The sequence below is a fragment of the Galeopterus variegatus genome, unplaced genomic scaffold, assembly GCF_000696425.1.
Source record: "Galeopterus variegatus unplaced genomic scaffold, G_variegatus-3.0.2 Scaffold7727, whole genome shotgun sequence".
Classification (NCBI taxonomy): Eukaryota; Metazoa; Chordata; class Mammalia; order Dermoptera; family Cynocephalidae; genus Galeopterus; species Galeopterus variegatus.
In genome coordinates this window covers 1-16,611 of record NW_007733838.1, presented here as the reverse complement: position 1 = coordinate 16,611, position 16,611 = coordinate 1, and the positions used below count along the sequence as shown (strand labels likewise).

General features: G+C 35.1%; 1 protein-coding gene across 1 annotated transcript in view; it reads left to right on the top strand.

The window, feature by feature from the left end:
• The window catches only part of LOC103607806 (probable lysosomal cobalamin transporter), a gene marked incomplete at its 3' end in the record, with an annotated part of 65,495 nt that extends 55,886 nt beyond the window's left edge, over window positions 1-9,609 (top strand). Inside the window, exons 6-7 of the mRNA XM_008592272.1 lie at window positions 7,490-7,578; window positions 9,536-9,609. Of these exons, the coding sequence (XP_008590494.1) occupies window positions 7,490-7,578; window positions 9,536-9,609 (163 nt within the window). The remainder of the gene's footprint in view (window positions 1-7,489; window positions 7,579-9,535) is intronic.
• Between the last annotated feature and the right edge of the window lie 7,002 nt (window positions 9,610-16,611).

Sequence of the window (16,611 nt, the reverse complement as noted above, 5' to 3'; positions counted from 1 at the left end):
GTAGAGGAAACAGCACGTGCAAGAGATCTCATGGTGGAAAGCAGAAAAGGATTAAGTTGTGAAAGATGAAGCCAGACTTTTTAATAACCTCTTCTCATGGGGACTAATCCATTCCCGCAGAGTTCAGTCACTCCCCTGGGAGGGCATTAATTTATTCATGAAGGATCCACCCCCATGACATAAACATTTCCACTGCCACCTTGGGAATCAGATTTCAGCATGAGCTTTGGTGGTGGCAAAAATCCAAACTATAGCAAGTACATTTATAGTTTCTTTTAAGTGACGTATTTTTGCTGATAAAACAGTAGATAATTTTATGGCAAAGAGGTGGTCTAGGTTTAACTAATTCGTACAGTGCTATGAAGGATACATTAAAAGGGACATTTGGGGGTGGGGTTTGAGAAGGAGCCATGCAACTTCCTTAGTGCCTTCCTTAGTGCTTTGCTGATTAGTAATTTCTTCTGCCAAATACCCTCATTCAGCAGCTGGAAGTTCCACATTCCATAAAACTTTTGGGCATGAACAGAATGCATCCAAGTTCCTTGCCAGTTTTTGTAGCAAGAGTGATCTTTGCCCCAGTTCCCAGCAAGTTCCTTCTCATTTTGTCTGATATCTTCTCAGAATGGCCTTTACTGTCCATATTTCTATCAGCATTCTGCTCATCACTATTTAATGAGTCTCTAAGAAGTTCTAGACTTTCCTTGGTTTTCTGTAGTCTAAACTCCCACCAGCAGCTAGGCTTTTTCTAGCTTGCTCCTTCACATTCTTCTAGCCTCTCAACACCCAGTTCCAAAGCCACTTCCACATATTCTAGTATTGTAAGCAACGCCCCACTTGTCTGGTACCAATTTTCTGTTGCTTATAACAAAATGTCTGGAACTGGGTGATTTGTAAAGAAAACAAAATTTATTGCTTAGAGTTTCAGAGGCTGGGAAGTCCAAAGTCCAGGGAACACATTTGGTGAAGGCATTGGTGGTGGTGACAGTGACTCTGTGGTCTCACATGGCAGAAAATGGCAGAGCAAAGAGAGACTAACCTCTCATGTGCTCTTCTTTTAAAGCCCACCAAACCACGTCCCTGACCACTGTTATTAATCCATTCACTATGGAATGGTCCTACAATCTAATCATCAATTCAGGGTCCCTCCTTTTAATTACCGTAGTAGGATTTCTCACCCTCAACTGTTACAGTGGGAACTAAGCTTCTAATAAATGAACTTTGGGGACAGAATTCAATCAATCCGCAGCAGCTAGGTAAGCATGGTAATAGTTTAGGTGAGATGTGAGGGTAGGAACTAGAGTAGTTATAAAGTAGACAAAAAGAAATGATAAACTGTTCGGGATAAACTGTTCGGAAGATAAATGTGACTTGACTTGGTGATTGAGTGTAGGAAGTGAAAATCTTATTTTAAGTTCTGCTAAATTCATCATTTCAGTTTCATATCTGCTGAAATTCATTAGCCTTTCTTTTGTCTCTTCCTGAAGAGATAATCCAAATTAAGATAATTTGGTGAGTCAGATTAGGTACAAAATATTTTTACTAAGCAATTTTCCAGTTTTATTATTTTCAAGGGTGTGAAGGAAAATTGTAATCTTATTAGGCCCCAGTTTTTATTTTGATCTAGTTCTATATGTCTTTGGAAGCTGAGATGCTCTGTATTCATTTTTTTGAGACGGGCTGAGGTTAAGAAAATATCTGTAGTTTTCTATTACCCAGATGTGATTATACATACTCTAATTCTTAATTACTTTAGTGTTATCATCAGGTAGTAAATACTTGATAATCTTATTAACTGCTTTCTCCTTCCTCAAAACCAATATAATACAGCTTCGTTTGACTTCAATTGCCTTTTCATCTTTAGGAGGTATTCCTTTATATATCTTTATCTACAGGGCTGATATTTGGCTAGTGAACAGTAGTTTGCTCCTGGTGGTTAAAAGGTTGAAATGGTTTCATACCAGTCAGCTGCTGTTCTCTGCCTTACTAAGTCTTCTTACCCTACTGTAGCCCCATTTAAAGGGTAAAGCCTGGTTTTTCAGTGTCCTACAGAATTAAAGTCAGTGTCTGTGCTGATTGGTTAGTGTCTTTGCCATTTTGGTTGTTAAATGTTTTTTTTTTTTTCCTTTTTGTCTTTTTTCGTGTCCGGCAACGGATCGCAACCCTCAGTGTCGCGCCCGTACCGGACCGGGACCAGCAACGGGATCGCAACCCCCAGTGTCGTGCCCGCATCTCGCTCAGCCAGTGAGCGGGAACCGGTCTGTATGTGGGATCCGAACCCTCGGCGGGAGCGCCGCCGCGCTCCCAAGCGGCGCACTGTAGCAGTGCGTCACTGGGCCGGCCCGTTGTTAAATGTTTTGAATATTATTGTTCAGGGTTTATAAATGGATTTAGTTAACTGTTTTGAATTCTGCTTATGGATTTTTAATAGTTTATGTGAAAATGTTTCAGGTCTGTTTCTTAGACTATAAAATCCTGTTGGTAAGGTAGCTGAGGAACTTATTTTGAGTTTGTGCTCTAATTTCTACCTAAAATAAAACTGAGTGCTCAAATGTCAACTCTGTGATGGATCTCTTCAAAATAAGTATTTTTTTCAAGTGATTCTGGTAGTAATTTGGGCCACTTGATCTTTTTAATTTTTTAATTTTTATTTTATTTTATTTATTTGTTTGTTTATTGGTTATGAATATTCATGATCTACAAAGCTGATAGTCACCATTCATGCCCAAGATATGATGGCCAGATCCATACTGGCAGCATGTTCATTACCACAAATTGTGATTATACCCCATGTTCCCCACCCAATTATCCCCGACCTCTCCCTCCCTATCTCATTTACCCCCACTCCACTTGGTATCCCTAGGTATGCTCTCTCCCTCTGCAAGTTCAACGCACCACTGTAGTCTTTCTTTCCTTCCTTCTTTCTCTCTCAGATCCCACTTATGAGTGAGTACATGTGGTATTTATCCCATTGTGCTTTGCTTATTTCACTAAACATAAGTTTCTCCAAGCTCATCCATGTTGTTGCAAATGGGAGAATTTCATTCTTTTTTATGGCAGAGTAGTATTCCATGGTATATATATAACACATTTTCCTTATCCAATCATCCATTGATTGACATTTAGGTTGGTTCCATGTCTTGGCTATTGTAAACAGAGTTGCGATGAACATGGGAGTGCAGGTATCCCTTTGACATGATGATTTCCATTCCTTTGGGTATATACCCAGAAGTGAGATTGCTGGATCATATGGAAGATCTATCTGTAGTTGTTTGAGAAACCCCCATACTGTTTTCCATAGCGGTTGTAATAATTTTCAATCCCACCAACTGTATAGAAGCATTCCCTTCTCTCCACATCCTTGCCAGCATTTGTTATTCTCTGTCTTTTTTATTATAGCCAGTCTAACTGGGGTGAGGTGATATCTCAGTGTGGTCTTAATTTACATTTCCCTGGTGACTAGTGATGTTGAGCATTTTTTCATGTATCTGTTGGCCATTTGTATATCTTCCTTTGAAAACTGTCTATTCAGCTTCTTTGCCCATTTTTTAATTGGGTTCTTTGTTTTCTTTACTGTGTAATTGCTTGAGTTCCTTGTATATTATGGATATTAATCCTCTGTCAGATGCATAGTTAGCAAAAATTTCTTCCTGCTCTGTAGGTTGTCATTTCACTCTGTTGATTGTTTCCTTTGCTGTGCAGAAGCTTTTTAGTTTGATATAGTCCATTTTGTTTATTTTTTCTTTGGTTGCTTGTGCTTTTGGGTTCATGTTCATAAAGTCTGTGCCCAGACCTAGTTTGTGAAGTGTTTCACCTATATTTTCCCTTAGTAATTTTACAGTTTTGGGTCTTATACTTAATTCTTTAATCCATTTTGAGTTGATTTTAGTATATGGTGAGAGGTGCATGTCTAGTTTCATTCTTTTGCATGTGGGTATCCAATTTTCCCAGTACCACTTATTGAAGAAGCAGTCATTTCCCCAATGTATGTTTTTGTTCTATTTGTCCAATATCAGATGGTTGTAAGCCTGGGGGGTGATTTCTGGGTTCTCTGTTCTGCTCCACTGGTCTGAGTGTCTTTTTTTTATGCCAGTACCTTGCTGTTTTGGTTACTGTAGCTTTGTAGTATAATTTGAAGTCAGGTAGTGTGCCTCTGGCTTTATTTTCCAATCCTAAAGGTAGTAGATGGAAAGAAAGATTTAAGATTGGAGCAGAACTAAATGAAGTAGAGACTCAAAAAATGACACAAATACCAACGAAACAAAAAGTTGGTTTTTCAAGAAGATTAATAGACAGGCCATTAGCTAGGTTAACAGAAAAAAAGAAGAGAGAAGACCTAAATAACAAAAATCAGAAATGAAAAGGGAGACATTTCAACTGATACCACAGAAATACAAAGAATCATTACAGTATATTTTAAACAACTGTATGACAACAAATATGAAAACCTGGAAGATATGGATAAGTTTCTGGACACACAAAAACTACCCAAACTGAACCAAGAAGAGATAGAAAACCTGAACAGACCAATAACAAGCAACGAGATTGAAGTAGTAATCAGCAGTCTTCCAGCAAAGAAAAGGCCAGGTCTGGATGGCTTTTCAGCTGAATTCTATCAAACCTTTAAAGAGGAATTAATACCATTTCTCCTCAAACTATTTCAAAAAATTGAAGCAGAAGCCATTCTCCCAAACTCATTGTTTGAGGCCAACAAAACTCTGATACCAAAACCAGATAAAGACATAACAAAAAAGAAAATTATAGGCCAATATTCTTGATGAACATAGGTGCAGAAACCCTCAGCAAAATATTAGCAATCAAAATACAGCAACAAATCAAAAACATTATACACCATGATCAAGTGGGATTCATCCCAGGGGTGCAAGGATGTTTCAGTATACAAAAGTCAATAAATGTGATATGTAAACAAAATCAAGGAAAAAACTCGTATGATTATCTCAGTAGACACCGAAAAAGCATTTGACAAAATTCACCATCCCTTCATGATATAGACTTTCAAGAAATTAGTCATAGAAGGAAAGTATCTCAACACAGTAAAAGCCATCTATGACAAACACACTGCCAGTACCATTCTGAATGGGGAAAACCTGAAGGCTTTTCCCTTAAGAACAGGAACAAGACTAGGATGACAACTCTCACCACTTCTGTTTAACATAATGCTGGAGGTACTAGCTAGAGCAACCAGGCAAGAGAAAGAAATAAAGGGCATCCAGATTGGAAAAGATGAAGTCAACCTGTCCCTATTTGCAGATGACATGATATTATGTATAGAAAAACCTAAAGAGTCTATCAAAAAACTCCTAGAGCTGGTTAATAATTACAGTAACATTGCAGGATACAAAATAAATGCTCCCAAATCAGTTGCATTTATATTCTCCAATAATGAGCTATAACAGAAAGAGAAATCAAGAAAGAAAGTCCATTTATAATAATCATGAAAAAAATAAAATACCTAGGAATCAATTTAACCAAAGAGGTGAAAGATCTCTACAATGAGAGCTACAAACCGCTACTGAAAGAAATTAAAGAAGACAAAAAGATGGAAAGACATTCCATGATCTTGGATTGGAAGTATTAACTTTGTGAAAAGGTCCATTTTACCCAAAGCAATCTACAGATTCAATGCAATCTGCATCAAAATACCAATGACATTCTTCACAGAAATGGAAAAAACAGTCTTAACATTCTTATGGAACAACAAAAGACCCCAAATAGCCAAAGCAATCCTGAGCAAAAAAAAAAAAAAATGTGTTTTTATTTAAAAAAATTTTTTTGGTCATATGAGGTCTCCTCTGGTGTTACTCTTGGTTTAAATGTTTGAACTGCTAAATGGCCCTGCTCAGGAATTTGAACGTGAAAGTGTCATCAAGAGGAAGTGTTAATTAATTTACACTTGATTACCTAAGATTGACATATTGAGACTGAATATTCTGAGTATGGATTTTTTTTTGATATTTACAATACTATATATGTCTGTTTCAGTAGTACCGTAGATGACATTTTGGACAACATAGACATTTTTGTTTTTCCACACTCACAGATTGGTTATTCCTGACTAACAAGTTCAAATCATACTTTCTGGGATATCCAGAAAAAACTTTATCAATTAAATTAGAGGGATATTATGTAGGTAGTTTTTCTGATAATTAAATTTATATTAAGTTTATATTTCTGATAATTAAATATTAATATTAAGTTAGTATTATTATAGATTTATAATATGCAAAAGTTGTTAACTTTTATTTTTGATTCCACCTCACTGCTTTAGTTTAATTGTTTGATTTTACAGCTGGGGCAACAAATAATAAACTTTTTATATTTATTGCTGTATGCTTGTGAGTAATCACTTGTCTTTCTAAAGTGGTGAGAAATAAGTTTCCAAGAATAAGAAGAGTATAGTAAACTGTTGATACAAACAGAAATTTAGGTAACCTCCTGACATGCTCTGCCCAGTCATCTTTTTATAAGAATTATCAGTAATACCAAGGCTTTTAAAATTAAAAACAATATTTTAGAGTAATTATTTTGTTTTACTTGAAAACATTATCAGAGCAGATACTTTAATATATTGTTGAACTCATTGAATATTTCTTCTTTACAAAAGAGAATAGATCTTGCTGCTTTGGTTACAATTAAAATTAAGTTGGGAAGGAAGTAGTATTAGAGTTACTTTTTATATTTCTGTTTGATTTTCCACATATTTAATCTAAATGATATCCAGACATTTAACTTAATCTCTGGATTATCTTCTTGTTTATTGATCTGGGCTAGATAATAAAGTGACCATTTATTTATTCATTCTACTTTACATATTCTCCCAGTCTAAGCTCCTAGAGAAAGTCCTATGTCTCTGTTATTTCAATGATCCTACTTCAGTTGAGGATTAAAAAATAAATAGAAACTACTTTCATTATATCTATTGGGTAGAATCTTGAAAGATATAGAAAAATACTAAGAAGCAAGTAAAAATCACCCCTTATCCAAAAATGAGATATTTACTGTTTTATTATGATGTTTTTCCTTTGTATTCTTTTATATGCATATACGTATATTGAAATAATTGCACATATTTATATTCTCTTCTATTGATTTAACATAGAGGTCTTTAACCTTTTTTTGTGCCATGGACTTTTTGACCTATGATCCCTTCTCAAAATATTTTACTTATTTAATTTTTGTTTTGTTTTCTCCAGCTTTATTAAGTACAATTGACAAATCAAAATATTTTTATATGTAAAAAATAAAATATGTGAGATTACAAAGGAAACTAATTGAATACAATAATAAAACAAACATGCGAAATACACAGATGAGAACCTTCTTACACTCCTCTGTGCATGATAGAGATTTGATTTATTAATTCTTTTGGGCAAAAGTTGATCTTTGTGTTAAAAAGATTGAGTTTTCGACTGTTTTCTTTTATTCAACCTTTTATCTTTAAAACCATTAAAAAGAGTTTTCTCCTTTGTAGTGCTTTTGTTCCATTGAATGTTCCCAATAACAAAAATTCTACAGAGTGGGAAAAGGTGAAATTCCTGTTTGAAGAACTTGGAAGTAGTCGTAAGTATTTTTCTTTAAAAAATCATAGTAATTCATTTTTCCTGATCCTTGGGATTGTTTTTGAGAAGTAGCCTATTTTTACTTTGTTAAAAATTTAACCCTACAGTTCTTCTAACTTGCGGTTAAATGTATACTAGACAAATTAGGAGCTTTGTGTTGTTAAGGGTCACTACTAGCCACGTAGTTATTATGTAGCTAGTTTCTTGACTTCTTCATAAAATTACCCTGATGAAAAGAAAACTTAATCTTTTTTTCAAAATGTTTTAGCAGTGAAGGTCTTATAATTTCTATATGATCTTTAATTCACTTAGGGTAATATAGAATAATATGCCAAAGAAATGTACTGGATACTGGGTATATTGGTTTTTATTTTTAATTAATAAAAGAGAACCCTATATGATTGTTTGAGATTAAGTAATTTTTTATGCAAAATATAAATTACAGAGGTTTTCATATGAATTAAATAATGTTTTATTATAAATTTATCTCACCAAAACATTTTGGCATTGCATTTCCACAAGTTTTCCCTAACAATTTATGTGACCTATGTTTTTAGAGGAAAAAAATAGGTAGATTCAGAGGCTTCAGTTGGAAAGCTGCTTAATCACTGAAAAATAGGTTTGGCATTAGAAAGTGATATCAAATAAGAATGTGTACCATATTACTCATAATTTCCTCTGCATTTGAGCATAGTAACTTTATTTTCAAAGAAATCTAGAATACTTACTTTTATAAACATTATGCTAAAAAATTGTATTGCCTTTGTATTTATTATAATAGGTACTGTACATTTTTTTAATCAGCCCTTCTTTTTTTTTACCCAGATACACTGTTAAATGATGATTAAATTAAGTCTTGAACTCTGCTGTATAATTTCTTAATTTTCTTGCTTTCCACTTAAGATTTCATTTTGTAAATTGTAGTCCATTAATATCTTGCTGATACCAGCAAGAATAAGGATAGCAAGCCTGACATCTAGTAATACTGAATTGTCAGGATTTGTGCACCTTGATCCTATTGCTGAGAAATAAATTGCTTCTCTTCTTGCAGTTAACTCTTTCGGGTCTCTTGAGTAACTTGCTCTTCTGCCCTAAATATTATTTCATAAGTTATACTAGTCTTTGAGTATTAGTATAACTTGAATCAGTGTTTAGATAGGTAGCATTACTCTAATTTTTACACTCTCATTCACTTTAATGTTTATTTTATTTTATTTTTTGTCTCAAATCTTAAACAAGATATTCTTATTTCATTACTTAATCTCATATATTTATTGGAAAGTGTCACCCCTACCCCTCACTCATTGGTCTTCCTTTAAATAATTTCTTAAATCCAATTTGTTAGCATAGTATTCCTTTTTCTGGTGTTATATTTAAATCTGTTTTCTGTTTGTGTTTGCTTTTAGTTTTCTGCCGAGGGGGCAAGCTAGTCCTTTCAAGTTAAAAAGTGAAATTAACTTTAATTAAGATTTTAGTTTTAGGCTACATATTAAAAATTTATTTGAAAATTAGGAACAAAGAAACTGGAAGTATCGAGATTGAGGGGTGAAAAAGGAGAAAGAGTCGAGGTCAATGGCTTTCCTATGTAATGTTATTTCTCAGGATCTGCCATTGAGAAAGGCCAGGCAATCTCTTTTATCACCTTTTAAGTGTCTAATATTTTGCTGATCTCTTTTTAGTTCCAATAATTAGACAGTGATTTTCCTCTTAATTTAAGAGGTAAAGGGAAAAAAATCTTAGCCAGTCTGAAAGATCTTCTACAAATCAGTTTGTTAAGAGTGCTTTAAAAACTCTTTTCTTTGCTTGGAATTAGCACTCCAAGGACATGGTAGTATATATTGGTTTTATTCCTTCCAAATATATAATGAGACTGATTTTTTATATTTTATATTGATTTGCTGAATATAAACATTTGTAGTATATATGTACGTTTTTAACGAAGTTTTTCTTTCTTGCAGATGGTTTAGCTGCATTGTCATTTTCCATTAGTTCTCTGACCTTGATAGGAATGTTGGCAGCTATAACTTACACAGTAAGTGTAATGAGTTAAAATTAAAGAATCACCTTATAAAGCAATTTTTTTAACCTTAGTAATCTATTCAACTTAATTCTATTTCCCTGTTTAATATTTTAGTTCTTTGTACAGTTTTTCTTCAGTTTTCTTTACCTAAGAGGAGGGTCAAGTGTTAAAAAATTAGTCACAGTCATTTTATCTTTATTTGTGAAATTTAGAAAGAGAATGCCAATATGTGTAATATTCAAGAACAAATTTTTAATTTCTGAATCTTGAAGGTGATTATATACAGTTCTCCCTTATATTCACAGGGGTTTGGGTCCAGGACCCTTCATGAATACCACAAGCCACAGATGCTCAAGTCATTTATGTAAAGGGTGTGGTCTTTGCGTATAACATATGCAAATCATCCTGTATACTTTAAATCATTTCTAGATTATTTACAATGCCTAATACAATGTAAATGCTATGTAAATAGTTGTTATACTGTACTGTTTAGGGAATAATATCAAGAAAAAAAGTCTGTACATGTTCGGTACAGATGCAACCATCCATTTTTTTCCCCAAATATTTTTTTTTTTTTCCTTTTTGTCTTTTTTCGTGACTGGCAACGGATCACAACCCTCAGTGTCGCGCCCATACCGGACCGGGACCGGCAACAGGATCGCAACCCTCGGTGTTGTGCCCGCACCTTGCTCAGCCAGTGAGCGGCCGGTCTGTATGTGGGATCCGAACCCTCGGGAGCCAAGCGGCGCACTGTAGCAGTGCACCACCGGGCCGGCCCTCCCCAAATATTTTTGATCCACAGTTGGTTGAATTCAGAAGTGCAGAACCCATGGGTACGGAGTAATAAGAGATTTAGTGATTTATAAGCATACCAGAACTCTGACCATAAATCAGTGCCTGTCACTGATTCAGTAGTTTTATCCTACTTGAGGATATAGGATTTTTAAAATCAGATATTTTATGTAACTTGATACTTCTCCAGTATAAAGGATCTAATCTTATATTCTCAGAGATGGATTTTTTTTCAGTCTTTCTGGAAGTGGTAAGGTATGGATTATAAATGACTGACAAACTTGTGTAGAGACTGCTCTTTGAGTCTTTTGCTCAAATTATTAGAGGAAAAGGCAGTAAGAAATGCTTCCTTCTTACCTACCCCTGAGTTGTGCAAGAAGCATTAAAATTACCTGGAATCTTTTCAGATTAATGAAGTTTATCTTTAAAGCAATCTTGATTATTGGAAAGATAGAAAATATTAGTTACAAAAGAAGCATTTTTTGTCATTTTCTCAATATCTATTCCTTTAGACATAAAATAAATGGGCTGTTAGTGTAATAGCAGGATGTAGTTTTGTTACATGCCCATTCATGTGTTGTGTAATAAAAGCTAAATGATGTATATTGTAATATCTTTAAGGTGCTTATTTGGGTACTCAGTTTTATTATTCATTTCCATTTTTGTGTTTCCATGTGTTACCACATAAGAAATTTGCCATTTGATATCAGTGGGTGATTATCCTTCCATCTCAGAGAATGCATGTACGGCATGTTAGTTGTCTTTTAAGAAGCAGTCACAAGTTAATAACAAATTAGGAGTTAGATCTGGGCTGTAATTGCTATTCTGTGACTGATTTGTTGTGCTTATCTTGGGTTTGTCTTTTAACCTTCCTGGATAAGTATCTTCCTGATTAAATGGGAATAGAAAATGCCTCACAGGGATTTTTTTTTTTTTTTGTCTTTTTATCTTTTTCCGTGTCCGGCAACGGATCGCAACCCTCGGTGTTGCTCCCGCGCCTCGCTCAGCCAGTGAGCGGGAACCGGTCTGTATGTGGGATCCGAACCCTCGGGCGGGAGCGCCGCCGCGCTTCCCAAGCAGCGCACTATCCACTATCCAGTGCGCCACCGGGCCGGCCCCCTCACAGGGATTTTGAAGGTCAAATGATACTGTTTGTAAAAGTGCTTTGAACACTGTAGGGAAATAAAGATATAGTAGTCAAAAAATTAGGAGAAACAAATGGATAAAGAGAAAACCAATATGTAATCTCAGTATGAGAGGATAGTGCGCTGCTTGGGAAGCGCGGCGGCGCTCCCGCCCGAGGGTTCGGATCCCACATACAGACCGGTTCCCGCTCACTGGCTAAGCGAGGCGCGGGAGCAACACCGAGGGTTGCGATCCGTTGCCGGCACTATCCAGTGCGCCACCGGGCCGGCCCCCTCACAGGGATTTTTGAAGGTCAAATGATACTGTTTGTAAAAGTGCTTTGAACACTGTAGGAAAATAAAGATATAGTAGTCAAAAAATTAGGAGAAACAAATGGATAAAGAGAAAACCAATATGTAATCTCAGTATGAGAACTATGAAGAGTCTAGGATTTTACCCTACTTGCAGCCTGCCACAGTTTTATGGATGATGGACAAAAATGCAAGACTTCTGAGTCAGAAACAAAAGAACTTTATTACTCACAGCAATAGCAATAACTGTAGAATCAGCATTTTCTTGAGATAGTTACATGAGTCCCAGTTCCCACAGGGCAAAGTGAAGAGAACCAGATGAGACCTGTACATAGTGGCATGCATTAAAGAAGAGTGGGTCTGTCTAGTTAACTCACTTGGTCAGAGTGTGGTGCTAATAACACCAAGGTCAAGGGTTCAGATCCCTGTGCCAGCCGGCTGCCAAAAAAATAAAAATAAAAATAAAATCAGAAAAGAAGAGGAAACCTGAGAAGCTGAATCTTTTATAATGGACAATAAGCATGCCTGCTCTTGACTCTAGAGGAACATGCTATCTGTAACTACCAAGGCTATTTGCTATACAAATATCCTTAAAAAGTGCAGGAAAGAAAGGGCAGTTAGTGCCTAGCTCGCAAAATGTTCAGAAATGAAAGACCCATGGAGAATTGTCTCCCAGTGGTCAAGTGGCAAATGCTATGAAGAAAAATAAGGTGGCATAATGGGACAATAGTGGAGGCTGATACTACTGTAAAGGTCAGGAGTGGTTTCTCTAACCTTTAAACAGAGACCTGAATGAAGCGAAAGTAAGCCAAAATGGAAGAGTCATTGCAAAGATTCTGAGGTGAGCACATGTACAAGTATGCTGTATTTAGATAATAAGCAAGGAGGCAAAGCCATTGTGGCTGGAGCTCAGTTAACAAAGTGAACAGTGGCAGAAGTTAAGATGTGCTGTAGTGAGAGACTATGTTGTGGAGCCTTACAGACCATGGTTATGATTTTGAATTTTATTCTGATTGTGATAAAAAGTCATTGTGAGGCTTTAAATGGAAAAGTAACAAGATCTAACAAACATTTGAATCATATTACCTTGTTGGCTCTGAAATAAATAAGCTTATGGGGGTGAGGAGTGGGAATAGAAAAAATGAGTGAAGTAATGAAAACTATTTGAAAGAGAGATTCCCTGTAGAAACAATATTATAGCAAAATAAATATTTTAAACTAATATAATTTTTTATATTATATAATTTTTTATATTGTTCAAATTGAAAATTTGAAAATAATAATTTAAACAATCAAACCAAATATAATAACCATATTGAAGTAGTTAAGGTATCCTTAGAAGAGATTTTCTTTTCTAGAATACAGAGAGCATATCTGAGGACATTGGTAAAACAACCAGAGGACCTTAAGATAGGACTGAGACTGAGGTTGGAAATGAGAAAGACATGGAAGAGTTGCCAAATAGATAGGGAGGGGCCACTTAAGGCCTAAGATCAAGGGAAAGATGCCAGTGTAATAGCTCACCAATATCAAACTACCTGGGAGTTACGTGTTTTCATTAGACAACATAAGCAATAAAATTATGATGCTTGGTGGAGAGGCTTGAGTGTGGATCTCAAGTCCGTGCGTACCTTGACCTACTTTACCGTCTAAATTTTTTTATCTTTGAAGTGGCAATAATATTTAAGTAATAAGGTTGTGGGGATTTAATTAAACAGTTCTTCAAGTCTTAGAATTTATTGGCCACTCAGTAACAGTTACTATTAGCTTAAACAGTTGATTATTCACAGTTTCATATGGTTTAAACTGTAGTTCCCATCTCTTTCCTCTCTCAGTCATAGTAAACCGGATGCTAAAATCAGTTGTGTCATGGTCAGTGAAAATGTGCATTATTTAAAAATGAATATATCAAAGCTATATTCATAATTGAATGGTGGTTAGTTGGACTTGAAGGGGTTTGGATAGATAGATAAATATCATTTGAATAGCATGACAAGTGTGCTCAAAGCTCAGTGAGAGAACATGTTGCCACCAAGCCATGGTTTGAAGAGTTTTAATACCTAGTGTGCATAGAGGGAGAAGAGTAGGTTAGCCGAGATGCTGCTTAAGGGGGCACCATCATGTATATTGCTGAGCTCTAGTCATGCATATGAGTCTTTGTGTGAAATCTGATATCTGATCCTTAACTTTCCCATCTGTAAAAATGGACCAATAATACTTACTCAGGTGGTTTTATTGTAGGTCGGTGGTTAATAGTACTAATTATTATATGTACTTGTAGTTGGGAAACAAAGTTTTCTCCTAACTTATTATGAACAAACTTGAGAGCTGGGCTTTTCGTATGTTGTAGCATGAAAGAGGGTGTAGTACATATCCATGAATAGAAGAGGTTTAATTTTAATTAAAGTACTCTAAGTGGGAAATTAATACTTAGAGTACTTTGAATATGAGGAATTATTAAATGTAAAATTATGTTTGTTACGTAATATGTAACTGATTTTTGTATTGAGACTAGAAAAGTTTTTGTACTTTGTCAGTCAAGTGTGAATTTTGTAGGTATGTATTATTTAGTTTAGAAACTAGTTGATCATTTAAATTTTACTAAGATTCTGACCATTGTCTTAAGAATAGCCAAATAGTTGGGCACTCGGTTTTAGGAGAAGCATATCAAACAGCATATTAGCTTGCCTCTTGTTTTAAGCTTAAATTGAAAAGGAACCTGATACTTTTTAAATTAAAAAAAAGTGAAAACTCTAGGTGCAATTATCTATGTAGGTATTTTAATTTTTTGGTGCCACCAAGTGGGGAAATTTTGAATTATGATGTTTTCATGCAAAATGTATCTTATGTATTGGTGAAGTGCCTACAGAAGCAGTAACTGCAAAACTTTTTATTATATACCCTTACAAGTAAAACTTTATATATGTCCTCCAGGATATTTATGAATTATAAATGCATATTGTTATGCTAGTCTATGTACATTTTAATGTAAAATATAAACTAATAGATTACAGAAAATTAAAGTGATAAATTAAGGATTCAAATATAGAAATAAAACATTTAATATTTTCTTCATATACCCATCAAAAGTTGTCTTGTCCCCATGTCTTAGTCAGTTTGAGCTGCTATAGCAAATATACTATAGACTGGGTGGCTTAAGCAACAGTTATTTCTCACAATTCTGGAGGCTGGGAAGCCCAAGATGAGGGTGCCAGCAGCACTTTGGGTGTTTGGTGAGAGCCCACTTTCTAGTTTTCAGTTGTCTGTCTTCTCATCATATCTTTCCATTGTGGTGAGCAGCAAGAGAGAGGCAGCAAGCTCCATTGTGTTTCTTCTCATAAGGGAACTGATCCCATCCATAAGGGAACTGATCCCATCCATAAGGGATCCACCTTCATGACTTAGTTTCCTTCGAAAGGGTTTTCTAGATACCATCACACTGGGGATTGGGTTTCAACAAAGGATTTTGGTGAGATACAAACATTCAGTCCGTAGCACCCTATGATCTAGAGCAGAGGTTCTCAATATTTTGAGACAAAAATGCCTTTTAAAAGTCAAATTTCTCAGGCTTTCATGTGATATACCATATTTTATTGAGTCTATGCCACTGATTGTAAGATGTACCATTATTTTGTGTACCACTATAAGGAAAAATCCCTGACAGTGCTTTTCTGTCATTTATAATTTTTGTTTTATATGCAGTAGGAAAAATTTCTTGGGCTTATATGGATACTTTTAGAAAATCACATCACTTCTGTATACATAACAAGGAAAATATGAGTGAAATAAATTGGAAATGTATTCCTAAAACTTCACATTTGGATTGTGGAAATTCTGAATCACTTTTTGAATTGGTTATTGATGTTTCTGTTTTACTATATAATATTGTCTTTTATGCTATTAAGAGAATTGATGATTGAAGCTTTTCTTGAGTGCTCTACTCTTGTCTCTGGGATTTTTTTAAAAGATGCTAACACACCCATTATGTAAGTTGTTTTGTTGTTGTTTCTTGTCTTGCCATGTGAAAGGCAATCCCTTTGTGTATACCTAAGTGGAAAAATGCAAAATAGCTTCTACTTTGGGTATCCCCTTCCCTTAAGCTCTTAATAAGCACTTGACTGTTGCTTTGCAAGAAACTATAGAATTATGCTCATTGTTCCAATGAGTATTTGCTTTACTATTCATGCTTCTTTGTTCTCTTTCCTCCTGATATTTTAACTTTTTGTTTTGTTGTCGACTTGTAATACTATCCTAGAAGACACTTAGGGCAACTACACTCAATAGCTGTACCGAGAATGCATGTAACTCAACTGAAGTGACTATAATAGTGTGAATGCACAGGTAATGACAACTGTGTCCTGACTTCTGCCAAGCCAATGCTTATAAGATGTTTTTAATTTCAAGATGCATCCAAATTTCACTGATGCTAAATGTGAGAAAATGTATGTCTAGAATCAATTAATAATTAAAAGTAAAGTTTTGAGTACTTGTTAAATGGATTGTTCATTAATCCTAATGGCATGTATGTCCTTGAATAATAGATTTTACAAATATGTGGAAGACATTTATTCAGTCTGCAGATAGTGCTCAGTGTTGACCCTTTGCAGTAATCTGAGGCTCAAAGGTTTGAAACTGTCATTATCAATAAGGGAGAGATACATAGAGAAAAGGTGCCATCCCAAACTGAGCAGTGCAAGAAGATATTAGAAGTGTTTGTAGTTTGTCTATATTATTTTTAAATGTTTTGGTTTTAAAATAGAGTTGATGGCCGGCCCGGTGGCGCACT